This window comes from Amphibalanus amphitrite, unplaced genomic scaffold (assembly GCF_019059575.1).
Source record: "Amphibalanus amphitrite isolate SeventyFive unplaced genomic scaffold, NRLGWU_Aamphi_draft 000420F_arrow, whole genome shotgun sequence".
Lineage (NCBI taxonomy): Eukaryota > Metazoa > Arthropoda > Thecostraca > Balanomorpha > Balanidae > Amphibalanus > Amphibalanus amphitrite.
This window is the reverse complement of record NW_024881914.1, coordinates 465,360-492,988: the sequence shown is the minus strand read 5'-3', so window position 1 is coordinate 492,988 and position 27,629 is coordinate 465,360. Positions and strand designations below refer to the sequence as shown.

General features: G+C 55.8%; 1 protein-coding gene across 7 annotated transcripts in view; it reads left to right on the top strand.

The window, feature by feature from the left end:
* Positions 1-27,629, top strand: part of LOC122391066 (amyloid beta A4 precursor protein-binding family B member 1-interacting protein-like) — a 96,758-nt gene that overhangs the window by 8,561 nt on the left and 60,568 nt on the right. For 4 of the 7 annotated variants that reach the window (XM_043384618.1, XM_043384625.1, XM_043384619.1 and 1 more), the window contains exon 2: positions 4,448-4,577. In XM_043384618.1, the coding sequence (XP_043240553.1) occupies positions 4,448-4,577 (130 nt within the window). Of the gene's footprint in view, positions 1-1,537; positions 1,704-4,447; positions 4,578-27,629 lie in introns of those variants that run through there. The other 3 variants (XM_043384626.1, XM_043384620.1, XM_043384622.1) reach the window with 3 other exon arrangements.

Genomic DNA, 27,629 nt, shown 5'->3' with positions numbered 1-27,629 from the left:
TGCGTCGACATCGACGGAAGTGGGCCATCGTCGGCACCGACGGCAGCTGGCGGGCCGAATAACAAACACAGCTCTCTGTCAGTGCCGGCCGTGGCCGGACGGCCGTCCACCGACCGACGGCAAAGCCATCAGTGTCAGCGCAGTTCGTTTGTTTCCGCGGACGGTGAACTGGGGACTGCAAGGGCTGTTCCGACGGGCCGCCGTCCCCACGGGTGACGCCCACGGCTGCAGCCTTGAGGCCAGTCACCGCCCGGTCGTCCATCACTGCATAAAATACGGGCTCGACGGTAATAACTCTCCCGGGGAGAAATATGCGTCGTCTTGTGTCGGTGGGACACACGTTGCTGAAACATTAGTCGAAAACGACGGGGCGGTAGCGGAGCGACACGAAGAAAGGAGAGGATGCACCGACGGCGATGCTGGGGCGACTCTGGGTTTCCCGATGATGTGTCTGTTTTTTTTTTCTCCCCTGCGTGCTGCCCCAATACCAATATTACACCGCGCGCCGGTGTGGGGAGCGGACACAGGGCGTGCGTCCCTCCGGGCGCGCCGCCCCCGCGGCCATCAGACATTCATGTATGCGCGTCGGCGGCCTCATGTCCGTCAGAACGTTTAATGAGTGGGAGGGGCGACCAGAGGGCGGTCATCGGTGGGCGATATTGGCAGGCCACGTGCCACACACACCCAGCTGTCCCCATATGACGTCACTGGGACAACAGAGTTATTCCGGGGATCTATTGTTCCGGGGAGTTGGGCCGAATGTTGGCGATTACAGCGGTCTGGCCGGAAGGACCAGCATTGTGCTAAATGAAGTTTGACAGTCTGTGACGGCTTCCGGTGAAGGAACTCTGGTGTTTTATCGAGACGTGGGAGGAGAGTGGGAGGGTCCTTGACCTGGTCTCGACACAGTGTGAGCGCGCCTTTGATTATACCCAGACACGAGCCTATAACACGTGTGAAAACACCTGCTGGGGCTGTGTTAATTGTTTTGCTCAGCTCAAGGTCGTCAGCGGCTAAGCGAATGCACTGAGCCGTACCTCAACCATTCGACTTGTTATAAACTGGAGTCTCGTGACACGTGCACTCAATTTGGTCGAGGCAAACGGAATCCCACACTGACCATAACTCATGTCCAATTCGGCTCGAGGCGTCATGTGCCCTCTGAAACAGGCCGTCCCAGCGCTCATAAAGTCGACCGTCGCTTCAGAACCGCCGCGTTCGGCGCGATCCAGACGTAGTTCATCAGTTTATTCGCTGCCGTGGCCGTCTGTGACCGTGACCTTTCCTCCCTACCCTGAACCCTCCCGCCGTGTCAGTGCTGGTACTCCAGTGTCAATGCCCCCTGGCCGAGACAGCCTAATTAACTGACGGTGAACATTACCTACAGCTGCGAAGAGCATGTGTGCATTTTTTGCGCGAACTGCACATGTGCTGCTGACCAGCTGAACAGTGTCTCAGAAGGGAGACAGACGCTGTCCCCTCTCCACTCCTGCTTAGGACGTATAGCGCCCGCCACGCTACGACCTTGTCTGACCTCAGTTGACCCCGAGCTGGGGCAGAGGCCGGCCGTGCCGGGCGGCGTGCCTCAATCATCAGGCATAATGAGAACGAAGTTTGTGATTTGTGCGCGCTTCCGCGGCAGCTGGGGAGGCGCAGAGTGAGCGAGTGGACGAGTGTGGAGTGATGGAGGAGAAAGAGTGTGGGTGAGTTCATCTGACCCCACAGAAAATGACCGATTTGAGACGGTTCGAAGGTTTATACAGCGAGAAATTGCCCACAACTTTGCTGTCCTGGCATTCTTGTTTTCTAATTGCTTGCGCTTCAATCACGGTGCTTTTGCCATTTCAAGCCATGTTCTCATTACGGTTTTAGGTATCATTTTGAGCATATATCAAGGGCATATAGGAGGCAATTTTCTGCTTGAAAGACGATGGTGATTGGTATTCCATTCCTTCATTTTCTATTGATACGTTCGCCTCGGAGGCTCCCACGATTGGCCATTTTCCTGAACGTCTCAGCTGTTGGCTTGGCCTAGACGAGGCAGTGAAAGTGCTGTCTGAAATCGACATCAGCTGTATCGACTGGCCGTGCGGTCTTTATCGCCGCACGGCAGACGCAATGCGTCTTTCATTGGCTGAGGTAGTGCCACGGGGCTGGAGTTGGAGTGCCTTTCGGGCTTCAGGTGGTCATTAGGAACGTCACCGTGCTACTGCCGCCGGCGTGAGGCCGCCAATATGCGACTCACCCGCTACTTTCAGCTCAATCAGACTTATCGATAGTGTCAGTCATCAGACAGAGCTATCGGACAGACACTATCTGTTTCACGACGAAATGGACTGTGACGAGTCTCTCTCGAACACGCTTCTTGCGAGTGAGTTCAAGAGCGCTGAGCGAAGTCACCGACAAGCGATCGCCCTCTAAGAAAGTGAGGTGTCGAGGAGCACTGTGACTGATAACTGCAACACGTGACCTCGGGACGGTCTGATTCGCGCTTCTGTGACACACCACACGATTAGGGCGTCCCGTGACCTGTTCGTCGCTCTCCCCTCCTCCCCGCTACCGTCCTCCCCGCCTGACCGCCGTTCCGTCGCGTGCCCAGCTCCGTTTTGGAGTGCCGACGGACGGCGCCTGTCACCGTGTGGACCCCGGGCTGGGATCGAGCAGCTGTGCTCGGCGCAGTGTTGACAGACGGTGGCCTTGGACGGACGGTGGATCGCTCGGCCGCCCGGCCAGTTTGACCACTCGAGGCGGATAAACGGCGCTGTCGTGGAGTGCCATCGAGGCTCAACAATCAACATAGCTCAGCGAGTCCTTGTGTCGCGAAAAATAGCATCCCACCTGAGTTTGTGTGGCTGCATCGCGTCTTTAGGCGTTAGACCTTTTTGAAAGGTTGCTGGGCCTGACCGCTAAGAATTCCAGAAGTTGTCTCTTCAGGAATTGCACGACAATCTTGATGACCAGCCGTTCGGACGGCCGGTCATCGTGTCGTCCCCCGAGTGAGAAACTTCCAACCTGTCCACACCTGTCCTGCTCACCGTCTTCAGTGATTGCATTTCGCTCGTCTGCCGCGTGTTCTCCATTCATCGCCATCGGAAATTAACGACTTCCGGTCTCGCGCGCAGCTGACGCCGGTCGCCAAGTCTCGCCGTCTGTGTGTGTCTTGGCCGCCGAGCCCCCGACACCGGCGCGGCGGGACCAGTTAGGAGACCGTCTGGACGGGAACGGAGCACACATCAGCCCCGATCGGAGCCCAGCCGGCCGTTTGCATACTCTCTGACACGTGGGGTGCATTGGAACGGGCCGCGTTTGGTGCGCCGGCCGCGGCGGCGGGGCGGGAGCCCATTCATCCTGTGCTGATCCCGGTGACAGCTTCTGTCAGCCCGGCGGGCCGGCCGGATTAGAGTTTCATGGCAGGCGGCAGGCGGCGGCACGCGGCACGGATGAAGCCTTGTTTGCGCCCCGTGCTCCGGGTATTGATGGCCATTGTCGGCCGAATATAAAGGTCAGACACTCATTGCGTGCTGAAGTCGGCCCGGGTTGAAATGGAGCCGCCCTGACAGGCCGGCGATGACTTTCAAATTCAGTTCTCTGAAGTCCGCCTGCTAAAAATGGATGTCAGAGTGCTCTCATAATTGAGAGAGCTCCGATGGCGCTGACATAGCACAGACGTATTATACGAAGACTTCTCTACCGATCTTGTGTGGTGTGCCAATCAATTCCTAGCAGGCCCCACACATGGCGCCATTCATGTACGAATAGCATGCGAATACCCTATGTCAATAAATAAATCCTTTATATATGGTAACATTTTTAATTGGCAGCACAATAATTTAGCACAAGCACAAACAAACCGCGTGCACGAGGCGCGCGGGTGCGGCTTTAGAAGCTTTGGAGGAGCTCTGTGGCAGGGCCTTGTCTGTGGCATTGCTCGGCCTTGGCATTGCTCAGAATATTGCAGAGAATTCCACTACCGTCGCTTGGAATCAGGGTGAATCTTGGTAGGTAGGTATTGTTTGGAATAGCGTGAGAGTTCTGGTTAGCACTTGTTCTTCTGGATATGGTGCTTCATTGCATTGCTGAACTGAGAACTCTGAACTCTGAAGTGCCCAGAAAAGTGCCTATCTTGACTTCTTGAACTAGAACTTCTCACTGCTGTGTGCTAGGCAGATGTCTACCTACTTGTGGAGCCTGGAGTTGCTGATGCTGAACGTCCATTTTCTGGCACCGTCCAACTTTATTCATTTTCTGGCCAGCCAATTCAGAAGAAATAAACATAGCAAATGCAGGTAACAAAAACAAAGGTCGTGCACTAGAGCCTGCGCTTTCATCTTTCCACGATGTCCCAGCCCTAGCTCACAGCCCCCTACCCCCCCCCCCCATCAGCCATTCCCAGTGGCTCTGGGCCTCCCGTGGCTCCGACCTGACTCGCTCTGTCTCTCCTCTGCAGGAGTATGGAGGACGACTCGTCGTACAACTCGGAGGCGGAGCCGGACAGTGACACGGAGGAATCGTCCGGACTGGAGGACCCCGAGGCGCTGCTGCAGACCTGGCTCGGCGAGCTCGACAGCCTCAACATGGTGAGTACCTACCTGTTCAGTGCCCACCTCTGGGCTTTGTCGCATACCCTCCCCGACCAGTGGGAACACACCTGACCAGTATATGGCCATCTCTAAAAGTCACCTATTTCTCGTTAGATTGGGGGAGGGGAGGGGATGCGTGGGGTTTGTGCCGCTGTATAAGCCTGCCTCCGATAGACCGTCATCGTCTGAAGAGTCTGTACTATTCTTTGCTTTGCACTGTTTTATTTTATCAAAAAAATATCCTCTTTTTGTCAATCAGAAAATTGTTACTGATTGCAGCAAACGACAGAGGTCGATCGAAACGCGAGTTTTACAAACGCTGCGATACACTGTGAATTCTGATGCGCTACGCTGCTTTTTCCTCAAAACTACTCTTACCTATTACCGAAATGGTTTCAATTAGGGAGCCTATTTCCTTAAACCACATAGCAACAGGATATTGAGGCATTTGTGGCCTATTATTTACCAATGCATCTCTACTAAAGCTATGAAGTATCCGGACCTTTGATCGGCGATCAATCGTTGTTGTGATCGAAGGCCAGCAGAAAGCCCCACAATGTCGCCGCAAGTCAGTCGCGTAATTTGACGCATAATGATGCTCGGAATCCTGAGCGTATGCTGTGACGCGTAACACAAACATCCGCTGCTGCCTATGTATGCCAAGGATATTCCCAGAAATGAACCGTTAACTATGTCGACTATGTCAGGCGAGGTTTTTGTTGGGTCTGTTGAAATTCACTTCACTTCCTTACAGGTCAGTATCTAAATCCCCTCACTAGGAACTCACACGATCGTGCACTGACCTCACTCGACTGTTGGTAGTAATCCATTTCCTATGATAACCACAACGAAATGCCCTGATTCAAACATCGGTGTGAGCTCAGCGTTATCAACATTCAAAGAACCAACGCTATCTCTGACCGCATACCTGGCTAGGTACTCCACCTTTCCTGACCGCGCCAGGCTTGTCTGTTGAGTGTTGATATCTATTTGTAAATTGTTCTCACTGTGAGACGCTCTTGGACATATGCTCCGCTATCTGTGTACCACAACACTGCTTACTTCTATCCAAGGCTATGTATCCTATCTTACCAGGCAAGTGGTGCTGTTTCGTAACTAGCTCTACCCATAACGGCCGTCTGTGGCCGAGTGCGGTCGGTGGGTGGAGGCGGGGCGGGCGGATCACGAGGCGGAGTTCACGAACAGTTGCAGGGCACACTGGGACCGATTGCAGCGCAGGTCGTGAGAGTTCACGGACCACGAACTGAAGTGGGTGGTGACGGACGACTTATGTGGGGTTTATAGCGGAGATAGTTAGCTAAGTTGGCAGTCAGCTGCTTGACTGAGAGCCTGACCTCGTTATCATCTGGGAGACCCGCGAGTCGTCTGTGTACCCAGGTCATGGAAGGGTTGAATATTTGCATATTTGCACGGCTGAAAAAGGAGAGGATCAGTGGTTAAATTTAGACCGGATCCTGCTGACTGGCATGTCATATCTGTGTTTATGTCGGACATCTCGCATTTGCTTAGCGTTTCATAAAATATTTGTTTTAGCCTCCACTTGCTGACCACCATATTTTCCTTGTGACATCCGCTCGCTGCAGGACCAATCTCTGCCTCTGCCGGTCACCCTCCCATGACTGAGCTTCCTCTCATACTGGGCCGGACCTTTGGGTACATCTGCACCATAGCTCAGCCAACGCTGGTGGCTTTGAAGCGTTGCGATAGCGTGTCGTGCGCAGTTCCGCTCTCACATGCAGAGTGCATTCTCTGTGCACTGCATGCACTGCGAGTGTGCAGTGTGCATGGGACGTCCCACGCGATACTGCAGCCAGATCCGGTCTGGAGCGAGGCTTCCACAGCTGCGCACCGCTTCCGTTTCCGTCGGCTGAATCTTTTGAATGAAGCTCTTGGTCAATCACATCGCCTCTTCTACACAGGCCGGTTGGTTTTGTGAGAAGACTACCAAGCTCAGCTGAAGCATCGGGAATGGGCTTAAAGATGCGGTGACTGAAGCTTTATTCGTCTGCTCGTGAGCGACGCCGAGACTGTCTGTCTCTCATCCGTAGACTGACCGTCGTGATACCGGTCGGAGATGGCCGTCTTTACTGCGCCGTGATTGTCTCCGTGATGGCTTAGAATGGACCGATTATTGCGGCGATGATGCGGAGCTCTTAGCGGCGGGGTGCGGCCGGGGTCGCAGCCGACTGATAAGGGTTTATTACTCGGCTTCTGGTCGCTGGGGCTGTATCTGATCCCTCGTCTGAGTGCATGGGGGACGAACTGGAGTTGGCTGGGAGATCTGCTCCGTGATATTTTATATTGGCCTGCTTTTATCGACGTTGGCGTGGTGCATTTGTGCAGTCATCATCGTATTCTAAAGTAGCGGCCGGCTCGGGTGGTCGGTGTAGTTTGGACAACCACTCTTGCAGCTATGCACTTTGTTACATAAGGATTGATAGTTTGCACTATGAAAGCAAATATTTTACCAGGTCATGTATATCGTATGCTAATCAGTAATCACTCTGCTATCTCACCCGGTATAAGCGGCTTAAAGTAAGCAGTCTTGGTTTCATATCATGTTGAAACCGACCGTCATTAGTAAGCGCTTGTTCCTCATCAGCGTTAGCATAATCCCTTTGGTGACCATGCCGTTAAAATAACAAGACCGCTTCTTAAGCAGTGACCTCGGCTCAGCTCAAACTGGGCTAATCCGTCACCATTGCCGCGCACCAGTTGCTCTGGCGCCTGCCTAATTGGGCCATGTTGACATCACCCGGCGGCACCTCCAAATGACCTCCTTTCATCGCCTCTGAGTACACCGATTGCCTGTCCTAATGACCGGCCGCGGCAGCGCTGTGACGCCCCGGTCCGGCGCCGCAACCCGTCCCCATCGCTCACCGCTGCAGAGGGCCGATCGGGGCCTGCTTATCGTCGCGTCAGACGCCGGTAAAGAAGGCAAACACCGGGTGCTGATAAACACCTGGTGGTATATCATCACACCACCGCGCCCTGCCGCTCGATCGGCCATCGACAAAGCTGACGGACGGCACAGCGCTGCCCGGCGGCTGCCTCCGCGCAACCTACCTGCATTACTCATGTGCCCCACGCACTGGTGGCATCAGCGGTTATCGTTATATGCTCAGTAGCGAGGACGATGTATTGGCCGCTAATGAACAGGCTCGGTCATTTCGCTCGGTAACGATACAACGCTCGGCGGGCGGTCAGCGCGAGGGAGGTGTTCGGGCAGTCGGTAATTGTTGGTCAAACAGGTGCCGGTTACGGCCGACCTGACCCAACAGGTGCCGCCGTGAGCCTACAGTCGTGGGTGAGGCTGCTGTCGGCCGGTCAGCGGACAAAGGTAGAATACATTCACTGCCCAACAGCGGGTATTTGTAGGAAGATGAGGATGATCTGCATGTGCATGGTATTTTTTTTTATACGTTTTCAGATATACCTATTTCGGATAAGGCTCTCAAGAATGTCATTTTTTAGCGCATATGTTCAATGCCGGCCAATCCAATGATTATCCAAACGTGCGTTATTTCAAAGCCATAGAAGTCAGTGACCACAGCGCTAACCACTCCCCATTCCCACTCGTCGTTTCCCCGCCAAAGGTGCGCTGTTCCGCCGGCCAATATTGAAATGGCTCCATTTGTCACTCGCCTTCGGCTGAACGGGGCTCCATCGATGGTTTGTGCGCGGCTAGTTCGCCTCAGGCCGGCCAGAGTTGCGCCACTGCACGCCTAATCGCGCCGCTTTCCGTCACCATTGATTTGTAGGGATGGGGGAGTCGGTCGATTATTGTAGCCCGGTGTTTCACCCCCTCGATAAATCTCCATCGCGGAGGATTAGGTACTGGCGGCCGAGGTGTCGGAATCGAACACCATTCCGCCCTCGCCTGCCACATCGGCGTAAATAGCCGGCGAAATTCGCGGCCAATTTGTGTGCGCGGGAAATGCTCACCTAATACCTCACCTCCCCGCGCGGAGGGGGAGGCTCTGTGCCGAAATGGACGCGTTGTTTGGGTGAGTGCTCCGCTGGCGGCTGTGCTCTGGCCAACCTCACTGTCGGTGGGTGTGATGGATCGTGTCGGCTGGTGGTTTGTACGAGCTGAGGTGAAGTCCACAGGGACTTGACGCTGCAGTCTCCGGGTCGGATCGAAGTGGGTGAAGTCGGCGAGTATGCTCGCGATAAGGTTAGATAAGATATGAAAGTTGTGAAGAAGAGCTTTATCCCTCCTCGATGATCTGAACATCTCCATATCGTTCAGACTTCTTACCTGCGGCGCCGCCTCTCACCCCCGGCCCGGTAACCTCTCACCCTTCTTACCTCTGTAGCCGCCTTTGACCTCTAGTGCCCCTCCCCGTGACCCCTGTCGGTGCAGCAGCCGCCACGCCGGATGTTGACGACGTTTGGTTTACCCCGCCTCAACAGACGGACGCAGGTGGCCGATAACGCTGTGGGGCTCACGTTACACCGTCACGGCAGCCGCGGCGTCACACCGTGACTGGTTATACGCGGGACGTGACCAATGCGATAGGTTGTCGGGAAAGGGGAGGGAAAATGGGCAGGTGGCAGTGTCTGTTAGCACCTGCCCTCACTCACATGTTAAACGTTAACCGTTCATGATCTAGGGTTGATTTCGTCTCGTCAACTCAACATGGCTAGCAGCCGAATCTTATCCTACCCGTGATGCATATGGATTCCCTCAGGGAGCCCCCTTCGTGACCAGCCCCCACAGTAGAGCTGCGGCCGGTCGGACCGTGGGCGACCGACCTTGGCTACCGCGCCCTGCCCGGCGGGCGGGGCTGCTGGGCGGTCCGCCCGCGGCGGCTGCACTCTGTGTTTGTTTTAGCCGCCCATCTGGTGTTGCCGTCTGCACGCTACCGCTCCCTGCCGCACGAACGGCTATCGGGACGCTGCAGAGCGGCTGAGCAGCATGGAGAGACTGCCATGGGAGGGTGGGCGGCGGTGGGTCGCCATGTGACGCACAGGTGCGCCGGTCAGTGGGAGGTGACGGACAGGCGTGGGCTGCGTTAGAACGGGTGTCAGTGTCACTGGACAGTGGGACACTGATAGTGCACAGACTCAAGGCATTGCTTGGACTAGATAGCTGTAACGTTACTTAAATGCGCTTGTATAAATGATAAAACAAACAACGTCTGTGTATCACAGCAGGGATCTCATGTCTCATACCATTCCCCCTGACAAATTATTTCATTAATTCTGTCCTGCATTATCATTCCTCACAGTCAGACCCAAGAAGCTCAATGTCCCCCTCCGTCCGAGTTGTGTACTTCCGCTGGCGTGTGCGACTCCCACGCCATTCATAGCCTTCATTACTTATATATGGCGACGGTGACGCGCGGACGGCACGCGACCGTCCGTGGTTTTTGGCCGCTTATCATGGGCACGACGAGTACTACGGACGCCCACGGGAGTTTGGATGGTTCGCGACTGGTACGAGAGGATCTGGGCTGGGAAGATCGTCTGCTGGGCTGTGTGTCTGAGTGAAGCTTTCGTACAATGTGAGGCGGCAGCGGCGGCGGCGCCGGCAGCAGCGCCAGTGCTGACTGCGGCCTCTGTGTCGCGCGGTGGGATGTTGTTCCACCTCCGTGGGGCGTCCCGCCGGACAGGGTTTGCGTCGTTTGTCACCGGGACCTCGCCGGGGACCGTCGGACGGACCCCCAGCGGAGTCTGACAGCGGTACGGGTACGGGTCACTGGCCGCTGACCGCGTTCAGGTTCGGATCAGGACAGCGGCGGCACGGCCCGCTTTGAGAGCGTGAGCCGCGCGGCGGCGGTAACGTGCGCTGGTATGCGGCCGTTGAGATTATCGGTCGAAGGACGCTGTCGGCCGCACCGATCGTACCGAGATAAGGGCGGCGGCGGCGGCCGGGAGACGTACCGGTCGATCCGGAGGTGGCCAGAAGTGTAGTGGGACAACGTATTGTCTCACTGAACCGGTGTCCACGACGAGCTTCACTGTCATGGTGGTCACTGAGATAAAAAGCGTCCGGAGATGCTGGGGTGACGCCACAGATACCTACTGTGTTTCCGCGCTGCTCGGAGCTCGATGTCTAGGCATGAGCAATAGACTACGGTCTCTGGGCGGCAGCCACCACTCACCAGCCGTCTCCGAAGCTAGTCGGCTGGCAAGCTGCCCTCGTGTGGGCGGCTTTTTCGTTGTTCCACGGGCGAACTGCATTCCTTGCCGACCTGCCAGACGCTCTGTTATGTGAATGGCCTCGGCTTTGGTGGTAACTGGCGGCCAGTCACTGGCCCCAGTAGAGCCATCTGGCGAAACGTGCCGCGATTCGCGCGCCATCTGTCCAGTTTGGTACCTCGTGGCGAAACTAAACCCTAGTAGTTGTAAATCTATCCGCTAGGTGGCGGTACACTACCGATATGAACACCTAACTTGAAGCTACGACATCCAACTGTCTGATGTTTTTACGAGCCGAAGCTGCCCTGTTCTATTAACCCGCATCTCGACGAATGGACAGCGCCGGCCGGGTGTATTTAATTCCCGTCACGGCCGTAGTCGGCGACCGTGCGTACGGCGCTCGCACCGGACCCACGACACACGTCCAATACGAGGCCGTCGCCGGGGGCGATCGGTGAAAGCACCCGACTTTCAGGCACGTACCGCTATTAAAGACGAGGAAACGCCCTGAATGAGTGCAGCGTGATGCAGGAATTGTGCGCGGAGAGCAATCAGGGGCCAGATGGCCGCTCGCGACGGCCGCAGGACCTCGCCAAATGACATGAAAAGTACGCTTTAGTGCAATGCTGACCCTGACCCATCTCGAGATGTGTGAATCCGGCGAGCAACATGCTGCGCCGCTGCGACTCGCGACAATCGGACACGCATCTCAGGTGCTAGCAGCTGCAACGCTTGTAGTTATGCGATCTAAATCCGTCGTAATTTCGAGGAGTAACAAAACTGCAAACATGTTGAAAAGGTGATTGTTGAAAAAAAGGTGTCCGTTTCCACGCAACAGTCCATGACATGCGATGTTTGTCCCCGTTATCATGTTGCTCAACCCAATTCACCATGGGAATGGGTTTTTCTAGTGCGAGCTGACCTAACATTTGTCGACACTGGCTTACGCGGGCTGCACTGTTCTCCCACGGGCCACTGAGGGGCTCACGCGGGGGTCTGATTGTAGGTTATTCGGACTTTTTTAGGGCCCCACTCTGGTCATATTTGTGATGTACTCGAGCGACTTATTCGGCGACTTGCTCGACGACGAGCGACTTGCTCGGGTATGTGTCAACACTGAGGAGCTTTTTGTGGGTGGCTTCTCCAACTCCTGCTCAACTCAACCCGTCTACCAAGGCTAGACGTTATAGGGGCCTCCACAAAGCCCACACGAGGCACACACCCTCAGACCACGTGTTGGCCGGTCGGCAGGTGCCCGCATCTCGGAGACGGCGGCGCACCTGCTCCCCCTCCCCTGCCCTCCCCCTCATGAAATCTACCAAATCTGAGCGGCAGCTGTCGCCGGCCGCTCGGCCGGGCGGGGCGGGGGGGGGGGGGGGGGAGAGGGGTGAGCCGACCGGGCCTGTTGTTCGGCTGGTGACGCTGTTATCGGCGTGGTGCGACTGCGGGCGCCCGTGCCATGAGCACCGTGCAAACAATGGACGGGCTACGTCAGGTGGTGTCGCCGCGCCTCTGTAGAGTCACCGCTGTGGTGCCACGCCAGAGGTGACTCGAGTCACTGCTGGTGACTGACTCACCCCCGCGACCTCCGGGCGGTGACTCGGGGCGGTCGGTCACCGCCCCCTGGATATTGCAGCGCGGTCCGCGCTCCGCGGTTTGATTTGATTGCTCTGTCAATCTCCATATCGGCTGTTTGTCGGCAGCTGGGACACTGTTTGAACGGTTTGATTTACGGACGACTCCGCTGGACAGAGACGTTTTTTGGTGATCAGGCCGGGCACGGGGCTCAGCGCGTGACCGTGTCTCCACGCCCGCAGCCCGCTCGTAACCTTGAAACGACGTCCCAGCTGCCGTCTTGACCTTACGCTGAGTCAGAGTGTTACGACGCGCTCAACACCAGAGCGGGCCGGCGGCCCCCGGGGCGGCGCGCGAGGTGATTTCAGTTGACGTTTGCGCAACAGAGCAAATTGGCTCGCCGTCCGGGCGCCGTCCGTCCCCTTCTGGCCAACAATGCGCGTCTAATGAAGCCTGTTGTGGTGTGTCGGCGCAGAGCGGGCTGTGGGACGCCAGATGAAATCTTGCAGCGTCGCTCGGATCGACGCCGCTGCGAGTTCAACAGAGCCGGGTCGAGTTGAGTTGACCTAGGAGTCGCCGCCTCGGTCGGGCGAGGACTGGGGCTACCACAGGTCCACAACAGATGGACAGCTTGCTAGACTGGCGACCGGACTGCGGGGATTAACGATATCAGATGGCCGTCAGCGCTGGAATGTGGAGTGGTTTATCTCTCTGCGGCCGGAGAGGTGCGAGGTGCTCCCTCTTCTCCCTCTCCCTCTCCCAGCTCGCCACAGCACGGTGCGTGCAACCATCGTCTGCTGTCTGACAGCCCTGCCCCGTGTGGCGCCATGCTCAACATTCATACCGTCACGGACTATAACCGAGCGGCGCCTGGTGTCGGCGCAGGGGGCTTAGGTCAGTCTGGAGCGAGTTATTACTGCTGCAGAGAGGTGCCGAATGAATGTCAAGCCTGCCGCGGCTTTGTGTTCAGCTCTAAGGACTGCTCCTGTGGCCCAGCGGCGGCTATTCTGCATCTGACCGTACGCTGAGAGCAGGTCAGGCCGTGTCGGTCAGTGACTAATTCGACAGTGCGTGCGTGTGCACTGTGCAGGGGGAGGGGTTCACGTGCGCCGCGAGGGTCATGCTGCGGTCACCGTGGCGCCAGTCGGGCGCCACTCGTCACGGGGCGGCTCTTCTTCCTTTTGTGACGTCCCGGCTGCGTGCAAGGTCCGGCCACAGGCCCGGCGACTGGCTTGGGATCCGCCGAACCCTTCCGGCCCTTCAGAGCTCGAGAGATCTGAGCTCGCCGGACCCTCAGAGCTCTTGATCGCTGTCCGGAACCCGCCAAAGCCCGAGACGGACATGTGTTTTGCAGCCGTTTGGGCGTGCAGGGCACTCTGAGCACGTGTTGCATACGTCTCAGTCAAAACGGTAGTGTTTTTCAGGCTCGTGCAGAGAGCCACCCCAGCCCGCCGCAGGTAGAGGCGGTGCGTCTGGCCCGGTCGGAGGTCGACTGTCAGTACCGCCAAACGTCGCCGTAAAGTACGCCGCCCTGTGACGAACGAGCGGCGCTTTGTCTACACACGTGCAGCGATGGTGAGGGGATGACTGGTGGGACGTGATGGCCCGCATCGGTCGGCCGAGGCCCGCGGAGGCGGTGCTCTCTTCTGGAGGATATCGGGCGACCGGGCGGCGGGCAGGACGTATGTACGAGGTCGGCCGGCGCTGCTGTCGATAGCCCAGATGAACGCCTCCCGACAGCGGCCACCATGGCTGATTACCACCAGCCATGAGGAACCTCGAGATGATGCGGGTGATTCGAGCAGCACCTGTCTCGACCGCTGATATTTAGCTCCGAGTCTGATATCATCAGCCTCACCCTGCAATGGTGGCATCGGACTACAAAGCAGAACAACAGAAAACATTGACTGAAGGTCACCGTCAACCCTTGCCTGTCGTGACCTCTGTGCTCTTCCTGTCCTTCTTCGGACGGCGCCCGATGCGACACAGCACCTCTATACCTACCCTGATTATTCCCCCTCCATGGCGAACCGACTCGTGACGGCCTGTGACGAGCCGGGAGCGTGTCCGAGCTGTCACGCCACAGCGTGTACTGCCGCCCAGTAAAATAGCCCTCAGCTCGAAAACAATTGGCCGCCGGTTATGAATGAGCCATGCGAGCTGCCAAGGCCGCGCTAATGCCAGTGCAAATTGCGGCTGGTTTGCGACGCTTGTGGAGGGGCGGAGTCGTTATTCGGGGTTAATTTCCGGCTGGCTGCCACCGCCGGCCTTGATGTGGGGCGCTGGATCGCCGCAGCAGCTGGCTTTCTCGTTTACATGTGGCTTGGAGCGCAGCCAGATCAGGGCATATGGAACTGGAGGAGATAGGGAGGAAGTGCAGCTGCTTCAAAGGGTCACCTGGCTGGCGATTTGCTCTGATGCAAGGCATATGAGTAAATGTTTCTGGCCTTCCGACTGCCCGCAGGCGCTCTCCAGTTCCGTGCATCCCACTAATGAAAACCCACGCCGGGGCCCACAAATGGCTTCCGCTACATACGCAGCCGACAGCGGTTAAACCGCCAAGGTTTGATCAAACGTGAACTATGCGCCGCGGCGTGTCTGGAACTCTGGGGCTCCACTTCACTGGCCTCCGTCCAGCCTCCCGTGCCCCCACTTTGGCCCGAACGAACCGTTTCAGCACATCACTCCGTGGAGCTGTGCAGAGCTGCGTATGGAGCTGCACAGCGGCGCATAACGTGACGTGCTCAGACTGGCGCCCACTCTGCTCTGTATGCGTGATCGGTGTGCCGACGCGACGGTCCGTCTCCTCCACCGGGGGAGCTGGGCTGTCGGACGAACCCACGGCGCGTGCCCGTCGTGCTGTCAGCACTGCCGACCGCCGGACAGGAGGCATGCTCCTCGGGATCTGGGAGTGGGGACATGCTGGCAAGGTGTGAAGCTGGGTTGGTGACGTGTTATATGTTGGCTGTGTAGTGTTCAGTCAGTGTTGGCAAGCGGCAGATGCAGACGTTTGCATTTAAAACGCCTTCATTATTATATCAAATGTTTAAAGTTTATTTTTATAATTCTCTTTCCGAGTCGGTGATATCATGAGTTTGAACACATGCTGATCATATCTCACGTCACATTACTCGGAGTACCGACTCACGTCTTATTTTAGAAACCTCACCCCAGGTGCCGCCGGGAGACCATCTCAACGGCCAACTGCAGCTCGTCATGCTCGCATTATGTGTTGGCACCCGGCCCACTGCTGAGTGCCGGTCTCTCTGCTGGTCTGTAAATGGTCTGACGGGGTCTGGCTCTGCTGGTCTGTCGGTCTGTCTCTGGTCTGGTGCTGGTCTGTCTATAGACCGCCAGTGGTCCGCCAGTGGTCCGCGATTGGTCCGGTCCGATCCAGGTCGGCTCGGTCACGTCGGAGGAGAAAGGCCGGTGCTTGACGAGCTGGCCGTTTGATCGGAGATGTGCAGCGGCACGTTCCACGCTGTGCTGGCCGTGATTTGCGGCCAGAGGATAGTACCTACCTTGCAGGGCAGGGCTCTGCAGGGTGGAGCTGGCGCCGCGGCGGCGCCATCTGCGGAGGGTGGAAGACGAGAGAGGGAGGGTGGAAGAGGGGTTAGGGAGGGGCGGAGAGGGTGATATGCACGGAATGGCGCGGGGATAATGTGCTGGAATGAGAGTTAGGGAGGGAGGAGTTTGATAAAGACTGCAAGGTGAAGTGAAGCAAATGTGTATGAAAAGAGATGGTCAGAGGCTGAGACGGGCAAACCAGGAATTGCACTGGTCTGACCACATCAGAGCCGGTGGCAGCAGACCATGTGACGACTGCCCGCGCCCGTCCGGCGCCTCCGCCGTCACGGAGGCGCATCGTCACGTGACGCGTTCGCCGGCCGGCTGCTGTGTGACGAGTGGAACGTGACGAATGCGTCTCGGGTCCACCCCGTGACGTGATGGATGAGACTGCGGCGCCCAGTGTTCTCTGCGCTCCGGCTGCCGAGCTGCTGAGCTCTGCAGATCAGAGGGATGTCACATTGAGAGTGTGCATACTGTGTACGAGAGACTCGTATGCCATCCTGTGTACAAACATCGGTGGAAGGGTGATCCAAACCTTGTGTTGATTCCCCCGAGACCGCCGTTATTTATCGTAATCATCTTCACTTGTGTCGTGCGGCTGCAGTGCGTCATTTATCTTGTCCGGCTCTCCAGCTCGATTTCCCCACCGTCAACCCATCCCCGTTCTCTCTCTCTCTCCCTCTCTCTCTCTCTCCCTCTCTCTCTCTCTCTCTCTCTCTCTCTTCCTCCTCCTCCTCTCTTCTCTTCTCCACCCCATCCTCCATCCGCCGTTTGTCATTCACACCCTCCCCGTTTCTTATACCTCCTTCGCGTTCATCTCCCTCCCCTCTCCTCCTCCCCACCTTGTTCTCCACTGTCTCCCCGCCGGCGTCTCCCCTTCCGCGATGTCTGCTGCATCTCCCGTCTCCACCCAACCCGTCTCCCCCATCACCCGCATGTCTGCGGCGCACAAAAGGCGTCCGATGTCGCGCTGCCGACGCTCCAAGCGAGGCGATGTGCGCGCCGCGCCGAGAGCCTCGCATACCTCGGCGCTCTGTTGAGCTAAAAATGTCGCGGTGAGGTGGTGACTGCTACCGAGGGACGTCTTATCAGTGATCATGCCACGTGAGAGCTAAGGGACACTTGATAAATTGTGAAAATAATGTCAGTACTAGTAGATTCAAACGCTCAAACAATTCAGGATCGTAATTCTCAAAGCACGCCTTTAGAATCTCCTGTCCCATCGGTCACGTTATTAGGCTGACGCTCCCTCCCTGTCCACCCACCCCGTCTTCCGTCCATCTCCGGGTATTTCTGAGCACGTTTGTGCACGTCTCATCCTCCCCTCTGATCGTATCACTCCAATCAGCCCCGGGTCCCTCTGACCGCCATCGCGCGGCACGTGGCGCAGAGGGGGTAAACGGTAGCCGCGTCCCCGCAAACGTCTGTTTCGATCTGCGGCCAGATAAGACCTCCGAATAAAGCGATGGTCGTCTCACAGCAGGATCTCAATGCGGGCTAGCGGGTCAAGCAGTTGCGTAGCAATTCAAGACGTCTTAGAAGGCCATCAAAGCGGAGGTTGAAACCACTTCCTTTAGTGGGTATTCAGAGTGGGCATTCAAAGTGGGTATTCAGGCGGTCTGAGAGGTCTCAGCAGAGTGGGACGGTTGTGAAGCGGTTCAGAGTTGAGTTTGCAATGTTGACGGATGTCTGATGATTGTCTGACTGGGAGGTATGCACCGCTATCTGCCGGGAATCTGTGTATGCCGGCTGGACCGCAGTGCTCCGTCCGTGAGTGGGTGTCGGGCGGTGTGGTCTGACTGTGTTCTCTTGACACCTCGTGGGCCGAGGAAAGGACACTGGGACAGAGCTGGTCGCGTTCTTGCATGGTTGATGTATTGCTCGAGAGGCGTTATGTATGTATCTTAGCGCGGTGCGCTAGGTCTTACACAAAATGTCGCGTTATAAGATTGATATATGCAGCGACACTTTACAGAGTGACCTGTGAAAGGGTTCTCACGGCCGGTACATGCCACAGCGGAGTCGCGGGTCAGCTCGAACCGTGTACCGTGCCCCGTGGTGGTGGTCGGCCCGCCTCGGAAGGCGGTTTGTCACCACTAACTACCAGTCGGGTCGTCACCGCATTCCTGGGGCGCGACTGATGATGGCCGGCTCGGGACAGTGTACCGGTCTCCCGGCGGGGTGTCTTGGCTGGACGGGAGGACTGGGGAAGGGGTGAGGTGGAGAGGACGGGGTGATGGTGGTAATGGGTATGGAGCGACATGCTTTCACAGGACAGTGCAAGAGCGGACTGGATGGAACTGAGTGTAGGGAGAAACTCGGTAGTTGTTAGGGATGCGTTGTCTTCAATTGTGTTGGTTGATGAAAGTTCTCAGTTTGACGGAAGGCGACGGAACATTTCTCAGTATTATACTTCAGACGGTATAGGTAGCCCAGTCAAATAGACCCTTCTGCATGTTGAGCTGCAGAGTCCGAAGTTAACGATGATGCGATGTCTGAGCTCGGTTAAGTTCTGGTGGTTAAATATCACAAAATGTGGATGGCGGTTCGCAGCCGTGACGTCTCTCCCATTGTTGTTTAGAGCTCGCACCCACTGCTGGCTGAAGTTTTAACCTAATGGGCTGGACCACTTTCTGATTTTTCACCTGAGATCTGACCCGAGATCCTAGCTGACCTGCACTAGCCACTAGAAAGGGAACCAGGCCGACCCTTTAGCCTCAGGTGCCGCCACCGTACCCAACTCCCGTCGCCAAATTGATGGGATCGGTTTATTGGCAGCGGGTAAATTGGATCATGGCTTTATGCGCTGTGATATTTCACTCGGAGCATTTCATATTCTATCGACGTTCGGCGCTGCGTTTCGACAGGGCGATGAGAGAGTCACCGCTCCTGTTGTTACCAATTCGACTGCATCGCTGCCTCTCCGTTGCCTCTTACGGTAATCAATGGCCGTTTGATCGGATCGGCCGTAATCGGGCTGATTGCAGAGTTTAGTGGCGCGATCGGGGCCGTTTCGGCGGCTGCGCGGCTCGTGCCGGCCTCATTGGCGGTCATTACAATTCAGTCGGCCCGCTCGGCACTCGATCCGAATCGACGGCCCGAGTTTAATTCGGCCCGGGTCGGCCCGGTCACTTGTTAGTGCCCCCGGGGGTCAGAGGGGTCACATAGGTCACCCATGGTGAGGCCCAGGTCACCGGGGCAAGGTGCGGTATGGCCGTCTGACTGCCCCCCCGGGGCGCTCACAAAGGGGTCGGTGTAGGCTGACTTTTAACGCGATCATGTGAGATATGACTGGGAGGGACTTGATGAGAAGATGATCACTCTTTATTCACATGCCTCGTGCTCGAACCCCGTTATTTAACGCAAGAAATGAGATTACACGTTGTTACCACGCTTTAGAGACTGCTAAGTCGTGTTTTGCCGATGAGTAAGTGCGCCGCACCCAGTACGGGCCGAGCCGCGCTGTTGTTTCGCTCTGTGAGCCGTGTGCCGTGCAAGTCGGGCTCTGAGCTGGCCTCGAAATGGTCTGTCGTGCACCATGCACCCCCACGTCGAGATTGCTTGTCATTGTTGACGAGGCTCCCCCGCCGGCCGCCGGGGAGGGTAATTGGGGTGACGGCAAACGGGTGATGAGGTGAACAGATGTCAGAACGGGACACGGCAAGGTTAAAATGGCTGAGGCTAGTAAAGGTTAGGTGTGAACTAAGGTGAAGAGTGAGACCGCGGGTTATATAATGAGGCTTGATGACGAGGCACGAGCTGAAGTAAATATCTTAATCAGACGAGGCGTCTATATTTGCGTCGATCCTCCAGGCCGCCGGCAGCTGCCAGCTCGGCCGTCACCTGGCGCTGTTGTGTTTTACTGTATGCCTGGCCTATTCAAATACATTAGCAAGAGGGGTGTGGTAATAACTGGTGTAAGCAAATTGACCACGGTCAAAAATGCATTACCAGAATGCACTTAAGCCAACATTTTGGGATGGTCTCGTTCCTAAGTCGGCTAAGAGCTTCGGTCCAGAAAATAAATTTATCGTTGGCATACAGTAAAATACATACCAAACTCGGCCGGTGATAAATTTTCAAGACCTCAGTCCTTACTGATTTTTGAACTCGGCCTTCGGCCTCGTTCAAAAATCCAGTAAGGACCTCGGTCTTGAAAATTTATTTACACCGGCCTCGTTCAGTATTATATAACACCACAGCTGCAAAGCCCGTTTGTGTCGAAACTTTCCTCCACCTTGCCAGAGAAGGATAATGCACTTTAGACAATCCCTTGAAATGGTACTAAATCTGGCTCCCGGAAAGGCTGCAGCAGGCGTATTTTTGTATTGTTGTTTTGTCTAATCCCCACTATCAGTGACACATGTGTTCTCTGTAAATATAAGCATTTATTCTCACGGTATATGCTGAGCCTGACCCCGTTCTGTGTTGTTTATGGTGGCAATGTTGCAATCGGTGACGTCTTGTCAGCCCCATGACTTTTTCAACAGGCCAACTGACCGTATCAAAGTCGCCATCCAGCTGCCATTCTAACACATTGACCGAACCAACCTGATAATCTTACCGTACCAATCTGACCAACTGACCGTACCAATCTGACTAATCGACCGCACTAACTGACCAACCAACCGTATTAAACTGACTGGCTTTACCGTGCCAAACAGACAAAGCCACAAACCGCGGTCACCTCGTTAATTACTCCTACCATTATCGGTTATATCCCGAGGTATTTGACCCAAACAAGGGACACGCTGAGTTTGGGACGCCCGCCTCCGACCGTAGATCAGGTATACGGGTCACGGGTGACACAAATACCCCTTCCTCGCACTGGTCAATTGTCAGCCAATATTCGACCCTCCATCACTTACCGCTCCCTCCCGCGGCTCCACCCATCCCCCTTTATACCTCCCCCAGCCCCCTACAACGCGCCCCCAACCCCGTACCCCTCCCCGGGAGGCGGTCACCTGCCGGTTTTAATCCTCGACAGCTGCGTCTTGTGCCGTGCACGAGTCACGCTCAGTGCCATGGTGGCCGCCCCACCTGCTCCCCTGAGGCGCGTGGACGGCGCGTGTTGATGTGTTTGTCGCGTCGGGCTCGTCCCGTCAGCGTTTTGCCGGTGATGTGATAACTGCTGGGGTAAAGCGCACCCTTCTGTGTGCGTCTGTGATCAGGTGGAACGAATGAGGGGCTTGATTTCATGGATGGGGGAGGTGTGAATGTGCTTGCCTTGTTTTAAAAGGAATGAGGGTCCCAGCCTTGGCAGTTAGCCGTTTTAATAGAACCTTACATAACCTTGATAGATGACAAAACAAGTCGCGTTTTCTTTTGATGCTTGTACTCCAAATAAGGACGCCTAAAATACACCAGAAACGTTGAACGGCAGGTGTAAGCATAGAACACCGGCCCCGCTTCCCTTAGAAATAGGACATCGGACACCGCCCGGCGCGCTGCCGACCCGGACTCGCGTCACGCCGAGCTCGCCGCGCCCGTCACACTGGACGGCGTGACGCTGCGTCCGTGACGCGGCCGTGACGCCTGGCCCACTGTCTCCGCCGCCGCCGCGGTGTAACAGGAGCGCTGCCGTCGGCGCTGGCTGCTCGTGACCGCTCCGTGGGCCGTGACCGGTGCTCGGGCAGAGTGTGCGCAAGGTGTGGGGCCGGTGCGTGACCTCCGGTTATGTTCCGTTTGTCATTGTAGTTCGGCCCCATGCTGAGCTCACGGGCTGCTGACATAATTTGACTGATGAATTAAGCGGATTAGGGTCAATTTTAACGTATCTAGAATAAGCCCATTGCATCTAACCAATTAACTATTGAGCCAGTTTGCTATTTTTAACCGATCGGGATCCACTTATCCCAATCATAGTCGAACTAAGCCGAGAAGACCGATGAAACTGAACCAAATTGAACCGGTTTTAAGGAACCGCTTGTACCAAGCTGAGTGAACCTATCCGTCCTGAACTGGACCGAATCGGCCGGTGGCAGGGTGGCGGAGAGGTGCGGTGTCGGCTCAGGTCCTCGTCGGCGCCGTTTTTACCGTGACCGCCGACTGGTGCGGACCACGGAGGCCAGCCGACCGACGGACCGTGTGTAACCGGACCGGACTGCACACCGTAATGAAAGCGGTGCCGTGAGCGGACCACCGTGTCCTCAGCGCGGGGGGGGGGGGGGGTGCGGCGGCAACTGTGGGCTTGATAAGCATGTGGTCGCCTGCGCAAGGTATTGCAGATAATTGACAATGCTCCCGCCTCTCCACTTCCCTGCTTGACATTGTGATTCTTGGTCCTCTTCCATTTCTCTAATTGTTCTATGCACTCGAGACCTAATTACATTCGACGCTCTAATTTTCTTTGTATCATCCATTCCATACGCTTTAGCTGATAATTCCACAATGCGCACTGCGCAATGTGCACAAGTGCGTGATTTAATAGAGGAGGACGGGACGTATTGAAGCAGCGCCGCATGTGCCAATGTCAGTCAGTCTTTTTGCGCCGTGTTTTTGATCAGCGGAAGCCTGTGACACACGGCATGCGCAGCTGTGGAAGGACACACAGGTGGAGCACCAGCCAGAGTCCTCAGAAGACTGATACAGGTGCCCCTTCGGCCTTCGCCACAGACCTTTGGAGAAAAAAAATGATACAGGTGCGATTTTCGGCTGCCACAGGCAAAGGGGAAAGAAGAAACACTTGTGTCCCAGTGACTTTGAATTGGTTTTTAGTTATGGAAGTAAAAAGTAGTGGCACTGAGGCACATAATCATAAAGGAGGTGGGCGATAAGGGTCGAAGGAAGATGACAGCATGGCGGCGAAACCACGGCCTTCGCTGCAGTGAGCTTCTTATCATCAACGCGCAACCCAATAGGTATGCTTGTCATCCTACCTCCAACCACGAACGAAATCAAATCGCCAGCACAACAACAAACATCAACATACTCGCCACACAATGGCCTTGCCTATCGGGACTGAACCATCGGCGGCGCGCCCCTGTGGCGCAGTGACGGCGCCCCTCTGCTGCCTGTGCGCGCCCGTGGTCCACCCATTCAACCGACGCACGCGCGGGCCTCACAATCGCCGTTCTGCAGCGGGCTGGAGCGTGCGTGCACGCACCGCATCGCGCGTGTCTCGCATGGAATCGCCAGTCAGCAGCGGAGCAATTTCGCTGCTGCCAAGCACCTACCAATCGGAGCCCGCAGCGCGGCGCCCGAGGTCGTCCTGTGTGTCTTGAGCGCCTGAGTATCCCGAGATCGGGTGCGTCGAACCGGAGTTGAGATCTGGGAATAGGGCGGTGTATGCAGAACAATCGCCGGGGCTTTCACCTTTCTCGGAGGACCGGAGGAGGAGCGGGGTGGTCTCGGCCGTGAGACGCTACTCAGTCGATGAGAGCTTCGGCCGGTCCGATCGCCGGCCCTGTGATAGATTTGTGTACGCAGACGGTGCGCCAGACTTTCCCTTTGCCGTGTCCTTATGATCAAACTGCCTGCTTCACCGCATGTTACGTTGCCTTTGGTTTGATCCTATGGTCTGAAGACAGTCTTGTTTGTGCTCGGTTGAATGGTGCTCATCTCTATATGCGTGACATAAATACGCATTTTAACGACTGTGCGGGGGATAATAGGGTAGTGTGGGGTAATTTGAACATATTTTTACGTCTTCTCCGTTGTACCAAATTCCAGCTCAACCCTGGATGAAGAAAAACAGTTTCAGTAGCGCATGTGTCACTTGCTTTCACCATGCAAGCCTCATTTTTGGACGAGCCGAGCATACCTTGAATAGCATAGCATCACTTCTCCACCAAGTCACGGTGTGTTTAAATTGCCCCACCGTGGGGTAATTTGAACATACTGCCTTTACCTGCCATAAAAACGATAGTGTCGCCAGCACCGATGTTGTTTGACCCATAAACTAATAGGCAGAGCAATTCTAAACATACCTTCATTTGAAAAATCAACACAACAACAAAAATAACAGTTGCAGAGTATCAATATCTGCACGCTGCACAACGGTCAGTTGACAAAATTCGCCTCTCTTCAATTAACAGAACGTCTATCATCTCCGTTCGATAAAAACTCTACCAAACCTTACTTCATCTGTTATAGTGGTGCCAATCGGAACCTGGACATTCGGAGTTCCGATTCTTTATAATGTCCAATTCGGAATTGATTGCACAAAGGTATAGTAGTCTGGACAATATTGGACGATGGCCTGCCACACTTAAGCATTTTTATCAAGTAATCGTGCGTAGCATTGATTGGCGAATGGAAGGCTTGTTAAGCTCTCAATATAATGAACACTTTTCGGCTGGTAAAATTACATGATAAGCAATATAAATGACGGTTTGAGTGTTGATAGCTGCATAATTTTCGGACATATTTGGACAAATAGTTGACTTTAACATTTTTGGACGGAAAATCAACGAAAATGCCGGACATTAGACGGATATTAGACGTAAATTTTCTAAAACTGGCATCACTTGTATACTACTGCTTTGGGTCGAAAATATTGGCAAAAAAAAACTGTGAGCGTTGTTTTTTTCGGAGCTATCCCTGTCTTCATTGAAATTCTCACACTATGTTCAAATTACCCCACGCTAAAAGTTATTTTGCTATTTTCAAAAACAGGGTTCAAAAGCAAATTTCTTGGATTGGAGACACTGATTAGGTCATTGTACAACAAAAGCCGTTGCGTATTAGGCGCTAGCATTGCAAGATTTTGCGCTGCAATGAAGTTGCAATGACGTGTTGTTAGGCGTTTATCCTTGCGAAATTGATTTTTTACACTGTGCGTCAAAACCTTCATTCCCTGAAACTTTAAACCCCGTTCATAGGATAGCCCTTTTAGTTACGATAATTTCTCTCATTGGTCTTATTGTCATGCCACTTATGGATTTTCCGTAATTTTGTGTTATTCACACTATGTTCAAATTGCCCCACATGTTCAAATTACCCTACCCTACCCTATCCAGTTTCTCCATTGCAACGTCACCAAAATATGCATCTGATGAATGATCGTTCCGTTGAGGTCGGTCATTGGCTGTGTCGGGGTCCCTGCTTCCCTCCCCCGCTGCTGACCGGCGGCCCCTTGTGTTGTCCTATTCACCCCTCCCGTTCTGGTCGGTTCCCGGCAAGACCAAACCGGCCGCGGTCAGCAGGTACGGCACAGCGAGCCGCGTTCCTGTCTTTTGTAGTCGCGTCTCCGGGCCAGACAGCTCCGGCTGGATTCCGCTCATGCCACTCCTGATAATCGCTGTGTCTGAGGGCGAGCCGTCTGAGTCCCTCCCCCCTCCCCTCCAGTGTGGCGCGCGCTGGCACGTCGCTCACTAATGAGATCCACACGAAATTCCGGCCGGCGGAGACTGAACTGGGGGCTGCAGACTGTCGCGCGGCGCCAAGCGCCGGCCGAAAGGCGTCATATCGCTCGAGGCTAGTGATGTGCGGCCATTTGTGGTAACGACCGGGCAGCTCATGAGGCCGTCCGTGTTATGAGAGCGATGCTCCTCGGCCTGCAATGCAGCTCGTTCCGGAGCCGATTGCAAACACGCCCCACATTAGTGTTGCCAGGAACACGCGCCCAGACGCCGCATCAAAGCGCCGGGCGCCGCTTGTCCGGCGCGGCACGCCCGGCACCGCCGCCGCCGAGGCGCCCGGGATGGGTCGCTGGGCTGTGCACGTGTGCCACTGGCCCCTTCCGCCGCCCGCCGCTGCTGCTGCCCGCTGAGAGCGCTGCGTCTAATCGGTGGGCGGACGGCTCTCGGACCCGTTCGGGAAGGGTATTATTCGCCCCTTCTGACCACCCACTGCCGCCTCTGATGACGCGGCCAATGCGTCATCAGCTGGAGTCATCGCGCGGCGTCATCAGTCGGCCTCCCGCGCGCGCCGGCCAGTCCCCCGCCGAGCCAGCGCTCTGTGTCGGCGGTGATGGGGTGGAGCGGCGCACTGCCTGCCCAGAGATGTTGTTTTCCAGCTGTGCGATGGCCAGATATCATCCATTAGAGTATCACCTGGCCGGCCGCCCCTGGCCACCCGGTGCCGCAGTCTCCGGCGGTGGTTTGAGAGTAATTTGATGACGAGATTCGGTCGTATATGGGATGATGGGTGTCTGATGGGCGCGTCAGTTTCTAGAATCATTTCGTCCGCTATTAATTTCATTCCGGAGCTTGGCGCGGCCCAGCTTGACGTGAATAGTAGAACTGATGGAGGTTTACGGAGCATCCGCGGATTCCAATATACCGCCAACGACTCCTGACATTACCTCAGACCGGGAGATTGGGAACAACCCATCACAGTACCGCGCAGCTGCCTGTCTCGGGCCGCTCCCTGAAGTCCCAGCTGCCCGATCATTATGCCATTATTGCTGAGCCCGGTGATGGGACGGGCCTCACGATTGGGGCGGAGATCGAGGTCATGCAAATATGCGCCCCCGGCCGTCCCTCCGGCCGCTCCCTACCGCCCAGGGCGAAAGGCGGAGACGCTCGCTGTGCAGCTGTGGCAGCTGTGGCAGCTCGGGCAGCTGCCAGTCAGCAGATGGGAGCTGTGAGCCGACTCCAGCCGCGACGGTAGTGAAGGGTTCATGGTTAGAAGAGATGCTCGTTGTTTCGGAATATCTAAGTCTGAGGCTTTATTTTGACGTGTTTGAGCAATCAAATGGAGGTTTGAGAATCGCTCTTAGTTTGTTGTCGTCTTTGCCTACATTTCAGGGAGCGATTCCGCCGATTTGACCCAAGTTTCCCTGACCTTTCTTAAGTTAGCGCATGGCCAAAAGAGCAGATTTCGAGCAGCAATATCTGGCTGGGCCCCAAGGGAGGGCCTCCACGTCCGCCGATTCATCATATCGTATGACCACGTCGCCTCGTGCACATAGTCCGCGGTTTACGATCATGTGCGGCGAACGTTTTTGTTTCGGCCAGCTGCGCTCATGATTGCAACTCATTTATCGTAGTCAGCCTTTAGATCGTTTACCGAGTGTTTATCGAAAATGAGAAGCTTTCATGTCGCAATAATTTCTGCAACGACTGACGTCCTATTCGTCACACTGGAATCTAATAGGGCCATGCGGGCAAGCATCCGTGGGATATTGATCGGCCGGTGTACTGTTGTGGGTAATGAATGCTGGTTTACGGGTATCCGGGAAGACGTGAGCCACTGTTCCTCTTGTGGTGTCGTGCCATGCGGTGTCAGGCCCTGTCATGTGTCGTGCGATATTGTGCCTCGTGTCGCATGCCGCCGTGTCACGCATCTTCTCAAGATGGAAACGTGTGTCTGCTTTGATGGCCCCTGCCGACTCAGGTCAGCCGGCAACGCAAGACACAGCCAATGGACATTGGTCTTCTCAGAGGGACGCGTCTTTTTGTCTTTAGGAGGCCATCATCATTCCCTTCCATGTCTTGCAGGGCCCATCCCATGTCCTAAATATTCGACCTCTCATATCGACCGGTGCAGCTCTTGACATCCCTCCCTGCAGGCCCGTCCTGACGGGTCGAGCTCGTCGGATAGAACCGTGCTATCGTCGACTCGTCCATCACCGCTATCGCGCCGGGAGACGTCGCGGACGACGACAGTGACGGCACGTCGGTGACAGTTTTAGCCGGGCCTGCCGGGATGCCGGAAACTGTGGCTCCGTGCTGCCGGCTCGGACCCGGTCGCGCTGTGGTAAGATGGCGGCCTCAGCACGCTCCTGTGGTAGGAATGGATGGCCCAGGAGGGACGCTTTTATAATCTGTTCCCCGTGACACTGAAGTGCAC